Source organism: Ursus arctos, chromosome X (genome assembly GCF_023065955.2).
Source record: "Ursus arctos isolate Adak ecotype North America chromosome X, UrsArc2.0, whole genome shotgun sequence".
Classification (NCBI taxonomy): Eukaryota; Metazoa; Chordata; class Mammalia; order Carnivora; family Ursidae; genus Ursus; species Ursus arctos.
This window is the reverse complement of record NC_079873.1, coordinates 56417279-56438651: the sequence shown is the minus strand read 5'-3', so window position 1 is coordinate 56438651 and position 21373 is coordinate 56417279. Positions and strand designations below refer to the sequence as shown.

General features: G+C 37.0%; 1 protein-coding gene across 1 annotated transcript in view; it reads left to right on the top strand.

The window, feature by feature from the left end:
• Positions 1–21373, top strand: part of TEX11 (testis expressed 11) — a 285798-nt gene that overhangs the window by 219451 nt on the left and 44974 nt on the right. The window contains exon 25 of the mRNA XM_048213658.2: positions 12245–12317. Within this exon, the coding sequence (XP_048069615.1) occupies positions 12245–12317 (73 nt within the window). The remainder of the gene's footprint in view (positions 1–12244; positions 12318–21373) is intronic.

The following is a 21373-nucleotide window of genomic DNA, read 5'->3' as shown; positions in this document are numbered from 1 at the left end:
CACCTGTAGTCTGTCCTTTGCACTGAAAGGTCCACTTTAATATTTCTTACAGGGCTGATTTAAGTGGTCACAAACTACTTTAGTTATTGTTTGTCTGGGAAACTCTGTCTCCTATTCTGAATGATAGCCTTGCTGGATGCAGTATTCTTGGCTGCGGATGTTTCCCATTCAGCATGTTGAATATACCATGACACTTTGTTCTGGCTTGCCAAGTTTCTGTTGAGAAATCTCTAGCTAGCCTTATGGGTTTTCCCTTTTAAATTAAGGGCTTCTTTTGTCTTGCTGCTTTTAAGATCACTATATTTTTCCAGTTTAATTACAGTATGTCTTGGTGTTGGTCTGCTTTTGTTGATTTTGATGGGAACCCTCTGTGCCTTCTGGATCTCAATGTCTCTTTCCTTCCCCAGATTAGGGAAGTTTTCTGCTATTATTTCTTGAAATAAATTTTCTGCCCACTTTTCTCTTTCCTCTGGGACTCCTATATATGAATGTTACTACACTTATGGAGTCACTGAGTTCACTAAGTCTATTCTCATGTTGCGTAATTCTTCTTCATCTCTTTTATTTGGCTTCATTATTTTCCATTATTTTTATTTATTTATTTATTTGTTTGTTTTTATTTTCTCAAGCCCAGTGAGTATCCTTATGATTATTGCTTTAAATTCCCTATCAGGGGCATCTAGGTGGCTCAGTCAGTTAAGCAACTGACTCTTGATTTCGGCTCAGGTCATGATCTCTGGGTCGTGAGATTGAGTCTCGTGTCAGGCTCTGTGCTTAGCCGGGAGTCTGCCTGAGATTCTCTTTCTCCCTCTCCCTCTGCCTCGCCCACCCCACTGTCTTTCTCTCTCTCTCCCTCTCTGTAAAATGAATGAATGAATGAATAAATAAATAAGTAATTTATCAGGAATTTTACTTATATCTGTTTCACTTAGATCTATGACCATGGCCTTATCTTGTTCTTTCATTTGGGTAAATTCCTACATCTTGGAATTTTGTCTAAGTCTCTGCTTTCTTCTCTGTGTTAGAAGAGCCAGTTATGTCTCCTGCTCCTGAAAGTAATGTCCTTATGAATAAGAGCTTATGTCATGCCTGCTCTGTCCTTCAGGCCAGTCATCTGCAGAGGATCTCCTTGCCTGTTGTGGGCAGTGTTTGGTCCCTGGCCTGCATGTGGCAAGTTTTAACTAGGTGTGCTGCAGTTTGCTTGTGAAATGAGGCCTGACACCCAACTCCACCAGGACAGAGGCCCTGCAGAACTCTCTTGGTTGGGAGACCTGGTATGGGCAGGGGTTTGTGCTGGTCTTCTGGGGGAGGGGCTCGCCATGCTGGGACTGAGGTAGGCTTGACTGAGAAGGGCAGCCAGAGCACAGGGGCGTGGGGTTTTGTGTAAGCAAGTGAGGCAGCCAGTGTCTGTGCTGAGCTGCTTCCCTCAGGTGGTTCGTGTTTATGCTGAGGAACTGGGGGAGGAAATGGCACCAGCCACCTCTTTTCTTCTCCAAGAGGCCTGAAGGAATAATCTCCCACTGTGTGCCCCAGACATTCTTCAGATCTCTGTTTCCATGCTGTCTTACCCCAGGTTGTTTGCCTGCCTTATTTCCAGGAGCAGCACAGTGCCCTCAAGTTTCTATCCCAGCTACCCCTGTAGACCTTTAAAACTCCAGGCTATAAGCCCCCGCTGGTTGTAAGAACTCCCAAAATTCAGCTCCTCTCATTTTCCAAGCCAGTGGCTTTTGGGGAAATGTTCTCCTTGTCCATTCCCCTATATGCTCCTCTGTCTCTGTGTCTGTGTCTGTCTCTGTCTCTCTCTCTCGCCCTTCTCCATGACCACAGTTCCCTTTCTTCCACAGTACTTGTGGTCTGTTTCTCCCTTAAACCACGTCTCCACACCTCCTACCTTCTTTGATATGGCCCCTTCTGTCCCTTTAGTTGTGGAGTTTGTTCTGTCAGTCTTCAGGTTGATTTCTGGGGTATTTAGGATGATTTGATAGTTATCTAGTTGTGTTCATGGGACGAGATGAACCTAGTGTCTTCCACTCTGCTGCCACCATCTTCCTCTCCCACTCCTTCTGTATTTAATTTTTTGAGCAATAAAAAAAGAATGAGATCTGATGATTTGTGACAATATGGATGGACCTAGAGTGTATTATCCTAAGTGAAATAAGTCAGAGAAAGGAAATATAAACCATATGATCTGTTATATGTGGAATCTAAAAAGGAAAACAAAAAAAAAAAGAAAAAATGGAAAAAAACAAACAAGCAAACAGACTCTTAAATACGGAGAACAAACTGGTGATTGTCAGAGAGGAAGCGGATAGGGTGATGGGCGAAATAGGAAAAGTGGATTAGGAGATACAAACTTCCAGTTATAAAATAAATAATTTGTGGATATGAAAAGTACAGCATAGGGAATATAGTCAATAACATTTTAATAACATTATATGGTGACTATACTTACTGTGGTGAGCATTGAGTAATGTATAGAATTGGCCAATGAACATGTTGTGCAAATGAAACTAATATAACATTGTATGTCAGTTATACTTCGATAAAAAATATACAACAGGGTGCCTGGGTGGCTCTGTCGATTAGGCATCTGACTCTTGATCTCAGCTTAGGTCATGATCTCAGGGTTAGGGGAGCTCTGCACTCAGTGGGGAGTCTGAGGTTTTTCTTCCTCTGCCCTTCCCCCTGCTTGCACGTGCTCTCTCTCTCTCTGTCTGTCTCTCTAAAATATATGAACAAATCTTAGGAAAAAATATCCAGCCATTATAATTTGTCGAGGAACTACATCTCATTCCTAAAATGGGTTGGATAAACTGCTGACTAGCCAAATCAGGCTGATGGCCTGTTTTTCTACAGCCTGAGTGTTAAGAATTTTTTTTACATTTGTAAAAGGTTGTAAAGGAAAATATGTGAAAGATAGTTTCTGTGCCTGGCCAAGCCTAAAGCATTTACTGTTTGGCCTTTTATGCATAAGTATCCTGACCCCTATCCTAGATAATTTTTTAACAGACTTAATGAGGTATAATTAACATACCTTATGCTTCACCAAGTAAAGTATACAATTTAATGGTTTTTAGAATAGATTGATGCAGCTATCAACACAATTTTAAAACATTTTCATCACTCTTAAGAGATATCCCTTACCTATTTGCAGTCAATTCCTATCCCAACCAGCAGCCCTAGGCAAACACTAATCTATTTTGTATCTTTATAGATTTGCCTATTCTGGATATTTCATATAAATATTATCATATGACTTAGTCTTTTCTGACTGGCTCCCTTTATAATTTTTCAATAACATTCAATAGGTTCACCATGTTGTAGTGTGGATCAGTACTCCATCCCCATTGTAGTAATATACCACATTTTGTTTACCCGTTCGTCCAGTGATGGATATTGAGTTTTTCCAATTTTCAGCTGTTACAAATAATGCTGTGATAAACATTCATATACAGATTTTGTGTGCATATGTGTTTTATTTTCCCTTGAGTATATATATATATACACCTAGGAGTGGAATTGCTAGGTTTTATGATAACTCTATGCTTAATCTTTTGAGGAACTACCAGAGTATTTTCCAAAGCAGTGAAACCATTTTACATTCCCACCAGCACTGGGCTAGGGTTCCACTTTCTCCACCTCTTTGCCATCACTTGCTGTTATATCTTTTGGATTATGGCCATGCTAGTGAGTATGAAGTGCTGTCTCATTGCAGTTTTGATTTGCGTTTTTCTAATAACTGATGATATCATGACTAATAACAAAAGATATGAACATCTTTTCATGTACTTATTTGCCATTTATATACGTTCTTTGGAAAATGTCTATTCAGGGTTTTTTGCCCATTTTTAATAGGGTTGTCATCTTTTTGAGTTCTAGTAGTTGTTTCATATTCTTGATACTAGACTCTTCTCAGATAACAATTTGTAATTATTCTCTTTCATTATGTGGGTTGTCTTTTCCCTTTCTTACCAGTGCCCTTTGAAGCACAAACATTTTTAATTTTGTTGATACCCATTTTGTTTACTTTATTGTTGTTGTTGCTTGTGCTTTTGGTGTCAATGTTTAAGACTGTTGCCTAATCAGAGATCATTAAGGTTCATCCCTGTGTTTTCTTCTAACAGTTTTATATTTTTACTTGTTACATTCAGTTCTATCCATTTTGAGTTAATTTTTGTGTATGGTGTGAGATGGGGGTCCAACTTCATTTTTTTTGCATTTGAATATCCAGGTGTCCCGGGACTGTTTGTTGAAGATGTTAATTATCTTGTCACCCAGGTTGAAAATCAAGTAACCATAAATGAGGAGGATTATTTCTAGTCCATTGACATCTATGTCTATCCTTATGGCAATACCACAGAGTTTTAATTATTATAGCTTTGTAGTAAGTTTTATAATAGAGATGTGTTAGTCTTCCAGTTTTGTTCTTCTTTTTGAAAATTGTTTTGGCTGTTGTGGGTCTTTCGAATTTCCGTATGCATGTTGGGATCAAGTTCTCAATTTCTGCAAAGAAGCCAGCTAGGATTTTGATAGGGATTGCACTGAACCTGTAGCTCAGTTTGGAGAGTATTGTGATCTTAAGTATTATTACCCATAAACATGGAATATCTTTCCCATTCATTTAGGTTTTAATTTCTTTCAACAATGTTTTGTAGTTTTCAGAGTATATTTTCACTTCTTTCTTTTTTGTAGTCTAGTAGATTTTCAATTTCTGAGTCCGTTTCAGTAGTTTATGTTCCTGGAAATGTGTCCATTATAATCTAAGTTATCTAATTTTTTGGCTTATAGTTGTTCATAGTATTCCCTTATAATTATCTTTTTTATTTCTGTAAGTTTGGTAATTATGCCCCCTCTTTCACTCCTGATTTTAGTCATTTGTGTCTTCTTTTTTTTTTCTTGACCAGTTTATACATTTTTTTCAATTTTGTTGATCTTTTTCAAGAACCAACTTTGATTTCTTTTATTTTCCTATTATGTTTCTGGTCTCTGTTTCATTAATTCCCACTCTGATCTTTATCATTTTCTTCCTTCTGGTTGCTTAAGTTTTAGTTTGTTTTTCTTCCAGTGTCTTACAGTAGAAATTTAGCTTGATGATTTATTTCTTCTTTTTGTAATATTAGCTTTTATAGCTATAAATTTCCGTCTAAGCACTGTGTCTTAAGCTGTTTGAAACACTGAATTTGGGGGACACATTCAGACCCATAGCATTCCTCCCTTGAGCCCCCAAAATTCGTGTCCTTCTCATGCAAAATACATTCATTCCATCTCAACAGCTGCAAACGTCTTAATTCATTCTAGCATTGACTCAAAAGTCTAAGTCCGAAGTTTCATCTAAATATCATCTAAACCAGATATGAGTCAAGACTCAAGGTACAATTCATCCTGAGGCAAATTGCTCTCCAGCTATGAACCTGTGAAATCAAACAAGTTACTAGCTTCCAAAATACAATGGTAAGCCAGGAATAAGATACATATTCCCATTCAAAAAGGAGAAATAGGGATGCCTCTTAGTTTTTTTTTTACTTTCCTTGGTTGTGCAGAAGCTTTTTATCTTGATGAAATCCCACAAGTTCATTTTTTCTTTTGTTTCTCTTGCCTTTGGAGATGTGTCATGAAAAAAGTTGCTGTGGCCGATGTCAAAGAGGTTGCAGCCTATGTTCTCCTCTAGGATTTTGATGGATTCCTGTCTCACATCGAGGTCTTTCATCCATTTGGAGTTTATCTTTGTGTATGGTGTAAGAGAGTGGTCAAGTTTCATTCTTTTGCATATAGCTGTCCAATTTCCCAGCACCATTTATTGAAGAGACTGTCTTTTTTCCACTGGATGTTTTTTCCTGCTTTGTCAAAGATTAGTTGCCCATAAAGTCAAGGGTCCATTTCTGGAGTCTCTATTCTGTTCCATTGGTCTATGTGTCTGTTTTTGTGCCAGTACCATGCTGTCTTTGTGATCACAGCTTTGCAATATAGCTTGAAATCAAAAAACTAAGAGGCAGCCCATGGAATGGGAGAAGATATTTGCAAATGACACTACAGATAAAAGACTAGTATCAAAGATCTACAAAGAACTTCTCAAACTCAGTACACAAGAAACAAATAATCAAAACAAAAAATGGGCAGAAGATATGAACAGACACTTTTCCAATGAAGACATACAAATGGCTAACAGACACATGAAAAAATGTTCAAAATCATTAGCCATCAGGGAAATTCAAATCAAAACCACCTTACACCAGTTAGAATGGCAAAAATTGACAAGGCAAGAAACAACAAATGTTGGAGAGGATGTGGAGAAAGGAGATCCCTCCTACATTGTTGGTGGGAATGCAAGTTGGTACAGCCACTTTGGAAAACAGTGTGGAGGTCCCTTAAAAAGTTAAAAATTGAGCTACCCTATGATCCAGCCATTGCACTACTGGGAATTTACCTCAAAGATACAGACGTAGTTAAGAGAAGGGCCATATGCACCCCAATGTTCATTGTAGCATTGTCCACAATAGCTAAATTGTGGAAGGAGCTGAGATGCCCCTCAACAGATGACTGGATTAAGAAGATGTGGTCCATATATACAATGGAATATTACTCAGCCATCAGAAAGAACGATTACCCAACATTTGTGGCAACATGGACGGGACTGGAGGAGCTTTGCTAAGTGAAATAAGTCAAGCAGAGAAAGATAATTATCATATGGTTTCACTCATTTATGGAACATAAGAAATAGCAGGAAGATTGGTAGGAGAAGGAAGGGACGAATGAAGGGGGGTAAACAGAAGAGGGAATGAACCATGAGAGACTATGGACTCTGGGAAACTGAGGGCTTCAGAGGGGAGGGGGTAGGGGATTGGGATAGGCCATTGATGGGTATGAAGGCGGGCACATATTGCATGGAGCACTGGGTGTTATATGTAAATAATGAATCATGGAACACTACATCAAAAACTAAGGATGTACTGTATGGTGACTAACATAACATAATAAAAAATTATTATAAAATTAAAAAAAGAAATAGGGGAAAAAACCCAGTTAATGGGTTCAAAGTAAGTCTAAAACCTAATCAGGCAAATAACATTAAACACCAAGGCTTGAGAACAATCCTCCTTGACTTTGTGTCATCATTCTGGACCCACTGGGGATGCAGTTGGGCCCCCAAACCTCTAGGCCCCATCCACATGGTTCTGCCAGGTATAGCCCCGTGCTTCAGCTCTCACAGATTAAGGTTCAGGCTGCAGTCCCTCACAGTAGCTGTGCTGCCTTGGGGTGGAAAGCTCCACTGGGTGTTGCTTCTAATGGGGACCTCCTGCAGTAGCCCCACCCCCACAGAGGTTCTTTGTCTGGGCTTCAGAGGTTCCTCAGGCATCTTTTGAAATCTAGGTGGAAGCCACTATGCTTCCAGCTCTTGCACTGTACACACCATGAGGACACCAAGCTGATGACTTCCCAGAGTTTGTAACCTGTGCCGTCCGGAGGGGCAGCTCTAACAGCCTGCACTGCACTTGGAGTGGCTGTTTAACATGGCACCAGAATTTGAGAAGGGGAGCCAGGGAGGTGCGATGGCACTGGGCAGCTGTGGCTCCTAGGCCCTTGCACTCTAGGGCCTGTGTTGTTAGGCCATTTTAGGGCCAGCCTCAAGAACTCTGAACTGCCCCAGGTCATTCTTCCGTTGTTTTGGACAGTAGATACTAACTTCCGTTTAAATGGCTGACCAGTCTCCCCATTGTCTTGATGTGAATAGCTCCTAGCTTCTATTGAGATGGTTGAGCTATAGCATTCTCCTTATCAAATTCAGCCATACCCTTAGTGTTCTGTGTTAAGCTAGCTTTCTTATTTCTTTCAATATTGATAGGCTGAAAATTTTCCAAATTTTTAAATTGTGCTTCCTTTTTTTAAAAAAAGATTTTATTTATTTATTTGAGCGTGTGAGAAGGGCTAGAAACAGCGGGGGAGGGGGGTGGGGGGCAAAGGGAGAGGGAGAAGCAGAATCCCCATGGAGCAGGGAGTCCGATGTGGGGCTTGATGCAGGGCTCGATCCCAGGACTCCGGGATTGACCTGAGCAGAAGACAGATGCTTAATTGACTGAGCCACCCAGGCACCCCTGTGCTTCCTTTTTGATTAGCATTTCCACCTTTAAATCATTTCTCTCTTCTTATATTTTACTGTAAGCATTCAGGAGAAACCAGGCCATTTTTTCAGCACTTTGCTTAGAAATTTCTTTTCTTTTTTTTTAATAATAATTTTTTATTATATTATGTTAGTCACCATGCTTAGAAATTTCTTTAGCCAAATATCCAATTTCACCAGTCAAAAGTATTACCTTCTATAAAACACTGGGACATAAACATAGAAGCTCTTTGCTATTTTATAACACAGATGGCCTTTCCTCCAATTTCCGTTGTTCCTCATTCCTCGTCAGAATGACTTTCAATGTCCATATTTCTACCAACGATCTCTTCACAGTATTCTCAAACTATTCTCTAAGAAGATTAGTTTCTGCAGCTCTTCTCTTCTCTTTCTTGGTCCTCATGTAACCGTGGGGCACAGGGGTGCAAGAGCACGTGGCTCTGGGGGTCCCAGACAGACCAGGTTTGGCCATTCGCCGCTGACAAGATCCAAAGGCAGAGAGGTGATTGGTGGTGAAACAAGGAAGGAATTTATTTCAGTGAGTCCAACAGCGGGAAGACAGCAGACTGGTGTCTCAAAGACTATCACCGAAGTGCTAAAAATAATTCTAGATTTATACAGGGAAAACGTGGGTCAAAGGTCAGTAGGTACATGAAGGTACAGTCACTGTCTTGGGGTCAGTCACAGGGGGTCTTGATGGCTGAGGGGCAATCCTTATTGCTTGAGAGGGTAGTTTGGTTCCCATCACAGGATGCTTTGCCCAAAGGGTCTTTTGCCTGAGTTAAGAGATAAGCCAAAAAGAAGAGCTTCATCAATTAGAAAGTACAGACAGAGATAAAAAAAAAAAATGGAGGTAGCTGAAGTCCTCTTTCAAATATGAGAATTGCTCTTAACCATTCATTCACTGCAATGTATATATTTTTTAGTGCACACCTCCAACTCTTCCAGCTTCTACCCATTACACAGTTCCAAAACTGCTTCCATATTTTCAGGTATTTGTTACAGAAGCACCCCACTCTCAGTGCCAGTTTTCTGTCTTAGTCTGTTCAGGCTGCTATAACTAAAACACCACAGACTGGAAAGCTTATAAACAACAGAAATTTATTTCTCACAGTTCTTGAGGCTAGAAGTCCAAGATCAAGGTACTAGCATGGTCGTGTTCTCTGGTGAGGGCCCTCTTCCTGGTTCATAGTTTGCACCTTCTTACTGTGTCTTCACATGGTGGGAAGGGCTAAGGATCTCTCTAAAGCCTCTTATAAAAGGCACAGATCCCGTTCAGGAGGGCTCTACCTTTGTGACTTAGCACCTCCTAAGGCCCCACCTACTAATACCCGTACCTTTGAGGTTTAAGATTTCAACATATGAATTGCTTGAGGAGTATACATTCAGATCATACAGCATACTGCTTGAGCAGCATCCCATAAGTTTTGGTATGTTGTGTTTTCTTTTCATTCATCTCAAGTTATTTTTTAATTTTCATTGTAATTTCTTCTTTGACCCATTATTTAGTGATCTCTTATTTAATATCCACATATTTGTGAATTTCCCAAACTTTATTATCTTATTGACTTCTAAGCTTATTCCACTATGGTCAGGGTACATAGTTTGTGTGATTTCATGTTATTTTAACTTTATTTGAAGTTTTTTTTTTTTTTAAAGAATATTTGAAGTTTTTGTTGCAGCCTAGCATATGGTCTATCCTGGAGAAAGTGCCATGTGTACTTGCGAAGAATTTCTGTGCTTCTTGGGTTGGTGGAATGGTCTGTGGATATCTGTTAGGTATAAAAAACAATGGTTTTATACAATTGCTTTTTAAAACAGTTGAGAAAAGAAAGAAGAAATATATATTGATAATTATATAATTATTACATAATTGCTTTTACCAGTGTACTTTTTTTCATTTGGATTCAAATTATTATCTGGTGTCATTTGTTTTCTGCCTGAAGAACTTCTCTTAGCATTTTTATAAAATGGTTCTGCTAGCAGTAAATTCTATCAGCATTGTTTATATGGGAATTTTTTTGTTTTTTGTTTTCAGTTCTGAAAGATAGTTTTGCTGGATATTAGACTGTTGGTTAACTGTTATTTTCTTTCATCATATTGAATATGTTATCCCACTGCCTTCTTTATTGAGATTCTATATTTCCTGAGACATTGTCATCAAACCTTTGTTAAAGCGTCATTTCCTTTTGTTGTTTGAACATGTTTAAAATAGCTGCTTTCAAATCTTTGTCTGCTAAGTTCAGCATCTGGACCTTTTCAGTCAATTCCTATTGCCTGCTTTTTTCCTGCATTTGGGTCATACATTACCATTTCTTTGCATATCTCACAATTTTCTGTTGAAAACTGGACATTTTAGATAATATATTGAAGCATCTTTGAATACTCATTCCCCCCTGTGGTTTGTTGTTGTTAATACTTGCTTGTTTATTGGTTTAGTGACTTGGCTGGGTTAGTTCCATGAAGTCTCTTTCCCTCGGTTGTACAGAAGTGTACAGCTTCTGATATCACTCCTTAGAGGTCATGGTCTTTGCCTGTGGAGTCACCCTGGCCCCTCCTCTACGAAGTGGTTTAGCAGGGTGGTTTTTATAATTTCTCTTTCCTTGATATCCCTTCTGAATGGTCTCTTGTTGATATTAACCCAGATGTTAATCTGGACTAATTACTACGGTGGTTGCTTTGTGTGTGTGGGGGGGGTGAGTGTGTGTGTGTGCATTTGCATGTCCATGTGTGTGCTTAAAAATGCTTTTTGGCATAAATTGTTCCACAGTGTGATACAATTAATGTGAGGCCCCTTTGAAAAGTGGTAAGGATCTTACTTTCCTCTTACCCTGGTTCCCTCTGTAAACGTCTGGCTGGTTTTGTGTTTTGCATGTTGATATCATTGAGCTATCAGCCTCTTTTTAAGTACTCAACTCCAGAATCTCCATTTTTTTTGTAGTAGCCTTAGACTTGAACTTCCTCAAGCTGTGTTCCAATTAAAGTCAGTCTTCTTAGGCAGAGATACAGAGCTCACTCTTCTAATGAGCTGCTGCTGCTTCTCCTGAGAAGAAGTTCTGTACCACTGTTTTCGAACTGGAGGTGGGGATGTGGCACATTTCTATCAGAGTGACAGTCCAGCTCTATGAGTAAGGGGCTGGGCAGGAATCATAGTCCCTGGCATTCTGAGCTTGCCTCTCCCAGCATGGAAACTCTGTCCTAGAAGCAAGCTGCAGTGAGGGCAATGGAGCCCCAATAATTGTAATTTTCCCTGCCTGGTTATAGGGACTGGGTAGAGGAAGAGAGCTCCAGGCCTCTCATTTGTGCTTTTTATAATAGAGTTCCTATAATACAGACCTGGGGGAGGAGGATGAGAAGTGCTGGCAGCATGGCCCTTCTGGAAATCCCTAGCCTAGAAGCTGAGAATAGAGGGAGCCCCATCTTCTTGGTCACACCCACCTACAGTAGCACTCACACTGAGCAGATCAGGGTTCAACTATCATGGGTGTTTACTGTCTTACTGAGACTTAGTAGATTTCCTGGAATAGATGGTTTTCCATTTTCTTTTTGCCCTTTGGGCAATTTCCTAAGACTTTACATGTTGTGTTTTATAATTTCACCAATTATGGTTGTTTTGCTAGGGAGAGGGTCCATGGAACTCCTCATACCACCTTTCTAGAAGTGCTACTCTTCTGTCCTGGAGTATTAAAATTGATGGTGCTCAAGATTTTCTATTTAATCCTCATTTTCTGGGACATTAAGAAAAATACAAATAGGGGAACCTGGGTGGCTCATTTGATTAAGCGTCTGCCTTTGGCTCAGGTCATGATCCCAGGGTCCTGGGATCGAGTCCCACATTGGGCTCCCTGCTCAGTGGGGAGTCTGCTTCTCTTTCTCCCTCTGCCACTCCCCCCTGCTTGTGCTTTCTCTCTCTCTCTCTCTCTCTGTCTCAAAGAAATAAATAAAAACTTAAAAAAAGAAAAATACAATTAGAGGTTAATATTTTTATATAAATTATAAAATGTTCAGTTTAAACTGTAATTTTTCTATCATTTTATTTTTAATGGCTTTTAATGAATATTATATTTTAATTTGCTTAAAGTTTTGTCTGACTGAGGCTGATTTTCTTATTGCATTGTTGCCAAATAGACCAAGTTACTGAATCGTGCACTTGAGCAGATCCATAAATGCAGAGAAATCTGGAATCTCCTGAAAGAAACAGGTACGGTGGGAACTGGGAGTTTGGTAACACAGTTATAAAAGGTGTTTCAAGTCTGAATAACCCAGTCTTTATCACCAGAAATTTGTGCCACTTCAGTATTTGATAACCAGTCAAATGATTGTATAAGGACTAATTTTTTCCCTACTATATGTCTGTACTTTGACTCTCTGACACACTGCTTGCAGTAAAAATAATTTTTACTTTGTTTTTTATGGAAGTATAGTATTGAGTATAAAAATAGGATCGTTATTGTTCAACATGACATTATTACCCTTAGGTCACTACATTTCATGTCTCATTTAATCAAGCTCTAATTCTGGGTAAATGTAGGCCACAGAGCCTTCCAAACCATAATCATACCAGATAACTGTTAATATTTTATTATGAAATAATCAAAATAGTAGTAAACCTTTTAAAGTAATATAGTAACTTGCTACTGTTTTTTCATTAAGGATGGTATTGGCTTTTAAATTAAGGCACTTTTTTATGTTTTGTCCATCTGTTCCTATTTTAGTTAGAATTTTAAAAATCAATATTGAATTGAATTACATGCCTTTTCAGCTTCTGTAGAGATAACCATATGGTTATTCTCTTTTGAAGTATTAATATATTGAATTAAAGTAATAGATTTCCAAAATTAAGTCATTGTTGCATTTCTGGAATAAACCCTACTTGATCATGGTGTGTTATTATAATTGTTGATGAATGTGGTTTCCTAAAATTTAGCAATTATTGGTTTGTTTTTTTTCCTTTTGTGTATATGTGATATCTTTGATGGATTTTGATATTGAACTATCAGAATTATAAGGAAGAACATAAACATAAAATTTAATTCACCTTTCTCAATCTATGATAACCATTTAAAGGGATAAAGACAAAAAGAAAGGATAGAGAATACTTAAATAATATTTATAGAGGATTTAATAGAAATATACACTATAGCCTGAAAAGGAAAACCTGAATAAATTCTAAGACATAGAAATAAAACAATGTTATCTGATCACAATGCAATAAAACAAGAAATTGTTGGAGTCAGGACAAAACCCTTGACCACTTGGACATTTTAAAACACAGGAACTACAAAATACCTAGAAAATAATGATCTTGAAAATACTTTGTAACAGAATCTAAAGTGCTAAAGCAGTTCTCAGAGGAAAATTCATAGCTTCAATGACTTTTATTTAAAAAGTATGTCAGAATGCTGTCCACTGAAAAATCAGTTTCTTCGTTCTAGGAACATAGCTGGACTACGTATATATATCTATATATTTCTATATCTGTATCTCTGTCTATATATCATTATAGAATTGAAAATTAAAACAATGAGATATTACTACATTTGTATTAGAATCGCAAAAATCTAAAACACTGACACTACCAAATGCTAGCGAGTATGTGGAGCAATAGGAAACTCTTGCTCATTGCTGGCAGAAATGCAAAGTGGCATAGACACTTGGAAGACAATCTGATACTTTCTTATAAAACTCTTACTCTACATTCCAACAACTGTACTTTTTGGTATTTATCCAAATAAATTGGAAACTTATGTCCACTCAAAGACCTGCACATGTATGTTTATAGAAGCTTTATTCATAATTGCTTGAACTTGCAATCAGCCAAGATATCCTTCAGGAGGTGAATGGATAAATAAACTGTGGTATGTCCAAACAATGAAATATTAATCAGAGATAAGAAGAAATGAGCTATTAAGCCATGGAAAGTCATGGAGGAGTCTTTTTAAAAAAAATATTTATTTATTTGAGACAGAGAGGGAAAGAGTGGGGGGAGGGGCAGAGGGAGAGAGAAAATCCTGAAGCAGACTCCCTGCTGAGCATGGAGCCCAGTGTGGGGCTGGAATTAGGACCCTAAAATCATGACCTGAGCTGAAATCAAGAGTCAGCCACTTAACCGACTGAGCCACCCAGGTGCCCCATGGAGGAATCTTAAATGCATATTATTAAGTGAAAGAAGCCAATCTGAAAAGGCTACATACCACATGATTCCAACTATATGATATTCCAGAAAAGTCAAAACTGTGGAGAAAATAAAAGGATCACTAGTTGACAGAGGTTAGTTGGGGAGGAAAGGATGAATAAACAGAACATAGAGAATTTTTAGGGCAGTGAAACTATTCTGTATGATACTACAGTGGTAGATACCTGTCATTATACATTTGTCAAAACCCATAAAACATACATCAGGAGTGAACCCTAATATAACTATGGACTTTGGGTGAAAATGATGTGTCCCTGCAGGTTCATTGATTGTAACAAATGTAGCACTATGGCACGGAATGTTCAGTAGTGAGGGATGTTCTTCGAGGGGGGTGGGTTTGGTATATGTGGGAACTTTGTATTCTCCACCCAATTTTGCTGTGAACCTAAAACTTCTTTAAAAGAATGCCTATTATCAAAAGGATAAGAGATAAAAGTGCTGAAGAGGATGTGGAGAAAAGAGAACCCTTGTGCACATTGGTGGGAATGTATAATTGATACAGCCACTATGGAAAAGGGTTATGGAGGTTCCTCAAAAAATTAAAAATAGAATGGTCTAGAAATTTTACTTCTGGGTATATATCCAAAGGAAATGAAATCACTAACTCAAAGAGATATCTGCACCCCCATATTCATTGCAACATTATTCACAATTGGCAAGACAAGGAAATAGTCATAAGTGTTCATCAAAAGATGAATAGATGAAGAAAATATGTCAATATGTATATACAATGAAACATTCAGCCTTAAAAAAGAAGGAAATCCTGCCACTTACAATGGCATGAATGAACCTAGAGGGCATTATGGTAAATGAAATAAATCAGAGAACTGTTTTTGAACAATTGTTTTTATTTCATTATTTCAGTTTTCTTCCTTGGGAACTTCGTATGTTTGGGTCTCCTTTGCCTGTCTTCCAAATGTATCATTTTCTCTCTTAGAGTTTTAATTTCCATTTTTATTTTTTTAAACACTTGTCAAAGATTTTATTTAACTCATTAATTAATAAAGGAACCACTGAGATGTTACAGGTGGTTCAAAGGAGAATTAAAGACGACACACACAGGCAATTAGGAGGTGAATTTACAAGTATATGCAAATTGAATTGTGTGTGTGTTTTGTTATCTTTTGCTATTCTGAAGCTAGGATACCAGAGCGAAGAAACCCTCTTTACCAGATTTCACCTGTAGCACCTGTAATTTAGATGAAAGTCATCTTTTCTCAAGGTCCCTGAAATTTACTGAAGTTTCCTGACCTCTTGGAAAGTGAACTCCCTACCACCTTTATACTGGGACCCTGTAAATCAGGTACCAGGATAATTCCTTGAGGGGATTTTGTAGGCATGTGCTCCATAAAGTTGAGGTAAGATCAACCTTATATATTGAGATTATCTTATCATACCTGATTAAATGGCTGTCATTCGCAAGTATGATACTCCATGTAAGGCCTTGGTTGTACAATCAATTTGTCCACTTATATCTTGGTTTTAAGAAAAGGACAACATTGGTTTTTAGGTTTTGATGCTGTAGTATATAAGGTTAAACGGAATAGCAGATCGCGAGTACATTTCTTATTTTTTTAATTTAAGTTTTTATTTTAATTCCAGGTAGTTAACATACACTGCTGTACTAGTTTCAGATGTACAATATAGTAATTCAGCAGTTCCATACATCAGTCTGTTTTCATCATGACATGTGCACTCTTTAATAACCTATCATGTATTTAACCCATCACCCTACTACTCTCCCCTCTCATAATCATCAGATAGTTCTCTATAATTGAGTCTGTTTCTTGCTTTACCTCTCTCTTATTTTTTTCCCTTTTCTTGGGTGTTTTGTTTCTTAAATTCTACATATGAGTAAAATCATATGGTATTTGTCTTTCAATCCTCTTGTGTAAAAATCTGGAGTATTCAAGCTTAAACCTAATCTCCTGTCAAGTCTCTGTAACCATGATAAAAAATGTAAAAACATATAAACTAATAAACTATTATTTAAAAGGAGAAAAAAGGACAGATTTTTATATAACTAATGCAAATAACTATATTGCAATGAAAAGTAGGGAGACTTGATAAAAGTTTCTGAATTCAGAAGGAGGGCTAAGAGGGAAGAGGTGAATGAGAACCATATTATTTTAAAATATTTTAATTCAGTTTACAGAAGCGGTATCTGCTAAATTGTTTTGAGTTACAAATAATTTATAAAGAAAGAGGATTTTCTCATATATTCAGAAAATGGAACATTAAAACCACACCAATGATATTCCAAATACATAACCACAATAAAATTTCCCTCATCAATTTATTCAGTCTTAGGTAATTGATGTTCTGCTGGATCTTGGGTCAGTAGTCTGCTTTTATAAAATTGTATGCTTTTAGACTAGAAAAAAACCCTGGAAATCCTCATTAAGTGCACTGGTATGGTCTCAAAATTGTCTATGCCTTGTCAGCTCAGAAACCTATAATCAAGAGTCTCTTCTGACATGTCAGCAGTTTGAAGTACCTGGTATAGTCCTTTTCTGTGAGGCTCTGAGACTGTCCTTCTTTGTTAAATATGCAAACTCTTGCCTGTCACTTGTAGCATAGTCTTCAGGCAAACATCAGAGTAAAACAAAAACTGTCTGTACATTACAGAGATTGAATGGCGTTAATTTAGTAAGGTAACCAATAATACCAGAATGGAAGGAAGGTAAAATTCTCTGTTGGGGTACAGTATATAACTATGTCATAACAGTTTTTAACTGTGGTGTTATATACACACACACACACACACACACACACACACATAAAATTTGCCATTTTAGCCATTTTATGTGTATGGTTCAGTGGCATTAATTACATTCACAATGTTGTGAAACTTTCACTACTACCTATTTCCAAAACTTTTTCATCACCCCTAACAAACCCTGTACCCATTAAGAAATAATTCTGTACCCCATTTCTCCCAGCCCCTGGTAACTTCTAATGGTACTGTCTAGATATAAGTGGAATCATATAATATTTGTCCTTTCGTCACTGGAGTATTTCACTTAGCATAATGTTTTTAAAGTTCACCCATGTTGTGACAAATCAGTACTTGCATTCTTTTTTATGGCTGAAAAGATTCCATTATATGGATATACCACATTTTGTTTATTCATCTGTTGACGGACACTTGGGTTGTTTTCAGCTTTGGCTACTGTGAATAATGGTGTGAACACTGGTGCACAAGTATCTACTTGAGTCCCTGCTTTCAATGTTTTGGGTCTATATCTAGAAGTGGAATTGCTGGGTCATAGGACATTATTAATGTTTAACTTTTTGCCGAACTGCCAAGCTGTTTTCCACAGCAGCCTCACCATTCTCATTCCCACAAGCACTGAATGAGATTTCTGATTTCTTTACCTCCTTGCCACCACTTTACTATTATGTCTTCTGGATTACAGCCATTCTATTGAGTATGAAGTGGTATCTCGTTGTGGTTTTATTTGCATTTCTCTAATGAGTAATGATGTGAAATGACTTTTCATGTGTTTATTGGCCATTGATATATCTTTTTTGGAAAACAAACACTTTCTGTCACATCCTTTGCCCACTTATTTGGGTTGTTTGTCTTTTCATCGTTGCATTGTATTAAACCTAAAGAAGAAAAACCTGAAGTTCTTTTTTCCTCCTGTATCTTTCTTTCCTGTGTGTCTTCTTTACCTTCACAGAGAACACTTCACTTCTGATACTTCCGGTTACCAAATGTGTGGAGGTTTTCTCCCCACAACAACTAATTCTCTGTAACATCAGCTGGGTGTTCTACAATTCAATTCTGACACTATCTACCCAGAGATGGCCTTAGGTTCCACAGTTTATGGGTATAGTCCCACAAGACTGACCCAGCCATTTCAGACATCAGTCGCAAGCCCAGGTTGTCACCTGGGCTTCTGACCAACCAGCTGTACACCGGAGGTTCCAATAACACTCACCTTGGGTTTGAGTAACACAAGTGATTTTTGCCTGTTGATCTTGTACCCTGCCACTTTCTTGCCCCTTTTTTTTTTCTTGTGGATTCATTGGGATCTTCTACGCATATATAGGATCATGTCATCTGTGAACAGTGATAGGTCTGCTTCTTCCTTTCTAATGTGGATGCCTTTTATTTCTTTTGTTCTTTTTTTTTTTCCTTTTCCTACTTTCTCTCACTAGAAAATCCAGTATGGTGTTGAATAGCAGCAGTGAAAGCAGGCATTCTTTTGTTTCTAATCCTAAGGAGAAAGCCTCAGTCTTTCACAATTGACTGTGATACCTGTGTTTTTTGTAAATGTTCTCTATTAGGCTGAATATATTCCCTTCTATTCCTAGTTTTCTGAGTAGTTTTTTTCTTTATCATGAAAAGATTCTGATTTTTTATTTCATTGATTCAATTTTTTTCTATTTTTTGTTTCATTTTTATCTGTTCTTTATTATTTCCTTCTTTCTGGTAAGTTTGGGTTTAGCTTGCTCTTCTTCTAGTTACTCAAGGTTTAAAGTTAGTTTGTTGCTTTCAAATCTTTATTTTAAATGTAGGCCTTTACAGCTATAGATTTCCTTCTGAATACTGCCTTCCCTGCGTCCCGTAAATTTTGGTATGTTGTGTCTTTGTTTTTATTAATTTCTGCGTATTTTCGTATTTCTCTTGTGATGTTTTTCTTTGGCCTATTGATTATTTAAGAGTATGTTGTTTAATTTCCACATATTTATGAATTTTCCACTTTTTTCTCTGTTACAGATTTCTAGCTTTGTTCTATTGTGGTCAGAGAATATACTTTATATGATTTCAGTCTTATTAAATTTATTGAGACTTGTTTTGCAGCCAGCTATATGTTCTATACTGCAGGATATTCCATGAGCACTTGAGAAGAATGTGATTTGTGCTGTTGTTGGGTAGAGTATTCTCTATATGCCTGTTCGGCCTACTTGGTTTATAGTGTTGTTCACATCTATTTCCTTGTTGATCCTTTCTCTTGATATTCCGTCCATTTTTGAAAAAAAATGTATAAGAGTTATGATTAGTGTTTCTCTTGAAGTTTTACTCTCAAGATAGTCAGTAATCTTCAGGAACTGCTCAGAAGGTATACAATTTCTGAAAATTTTATGTTAATAATTTTTTACTTCTAAGAATTTAATATAAGGAAGGCTAAGCATCTCTTCAGTTTTGCAACTCTTCTCATGCAACTCTTCAACAATAGTAACCCATCAAATGAACCTAATTCTCACATTTCTCTCTTTATGGGGAGAAAGAATAAATTTTTGCACTTTTCCAGGGTCCCTTTTAGAAATCTCAAAGATAGTTTTAGGTTAAAAGACATCCTGAACACTTATAAAAACTTTTATCTTTTATAACAGGGATATGACTTTTTGGAAGACAAAATCAAGAGTTGTTAGAGATGATTTGGGTACTTGATTAAGATAGGATCATGGATGCCTCAGAAACAACACTTGATTACCTACCTAAGCAAAATGACATCAAAACATTTTAAAAAGAAGCATAGGAGGTAACAGAGTTTTAAAGAACTTTAGCTCTTTGATAAATGAGGAAACTTTGTACTTTGTTTGCCATTAAATGATCAAGAATAAAGACGTAATAAACACAACATAAAGATCAGAAAATTATTCTGGTAAAACACAGAATCTGCTATCTAGGCAGATTACATAGAGAATAAAGAATAACCCTTCTTATTGTAAGTGAAGACATTAATCAGTAAACCAAGCAAGCAAGCCCATCAAAATCAAGATAATTTTGCTACATTTAAATACATTATAGAGCTTTATCTCAGACTCAGATTTAAACCAGGTCAAATAAAATTTACTTTCAAATCAGTCCTTCATTATATGCTCTTTTATATTCTGAAACAAACTGACAAACTTTTTGGTGATCTGCCAGGTCAAAACTATTTTCGTAACACTAAGACATGTCGTTTTCCAGAAGCTATGTGATATGTGATATTGTAATAGATGGAATACAGAAGTGGATATGAGAATGTAGCTATTTCTATTAGGTCAGATTAAAGAGCTTTTCGAAAATTTTCCCAGTCTTCTCGTTGATTTTTTAAATATAATTTTTTTGAAAATTGACATTAGCATTCAGTGATTTTGTCTCAAATAAGTTCAGTCAGTAAATATACTTAAATTTTATGTTCTGATTTATAATATGGCAGTTATTGATAGATACAATCTGCATTTGAAAAATCTCTTTGGGGGGGCACCTGGGTGCCTTCAGCTCAGGTCGTGATCTTGGGGTCCTGGGACTGAGCCATGTGGTGGGCTCCCTGCTCAGCAGGGAGTCTGCTTCTCCCTCTTCCTCTGCCCCTCCCCCCACAGACTTGTGCACATGCGTGCTCTCTCTCTCAAATAAATAAAATCTTTTTTTAAAAAAAAAGAATTTCTCAAAATCTCTTTGGAAGTTCTTAATTTTTTTCAGAGTGCAAAGGGGTTCTGAGAACAGAAGCTTGAGAACCATTGCTTTAGGAATAAACTGCATTGTCCTTTAAAAACAAAAACACTGTTCACTGTTCCTTTGTTACTATTGCTCATAATATGTCAACCACTTATTTTAATTGTTATTTTAACCAAAATAATTTTTATTTCAAAAAGAAAATTCAGAGGGGTGCAGTTGAGAACCATCTCTTATAAGCACTATAGCAAATTAGCAGGATTCATGAGCATTTATAGCATTGTTCTCTGTGGCCACACCCATCCTTTTAAAAAGGAAAAATGAACACATTCAGTAACATGACTCAAAGATACCATCTTTCTATAGCATATAAAAATAAGAAGCAATAGTATAAAACTAAAATCTGTGCTTTGTAATCAATATTTAAGTATTTGATTTTAATTAAAATTTATCTTTTTATCCAGTAATTATTTATTAATTGACTCAATTTAATAGTAGTCCAGCATTTTAAGTTAACTAAATGTCTTGGAAACTATTTTAAACCTAATATACTACAGCCCATAAGTACAGCTGAAATTAAGTTTGTCAGAACAGTGATTCAATTTTAGTTGAATACACTTTACATTTTTTATCATCTTAAATGTTATGTATAAGAACTATGTAATAT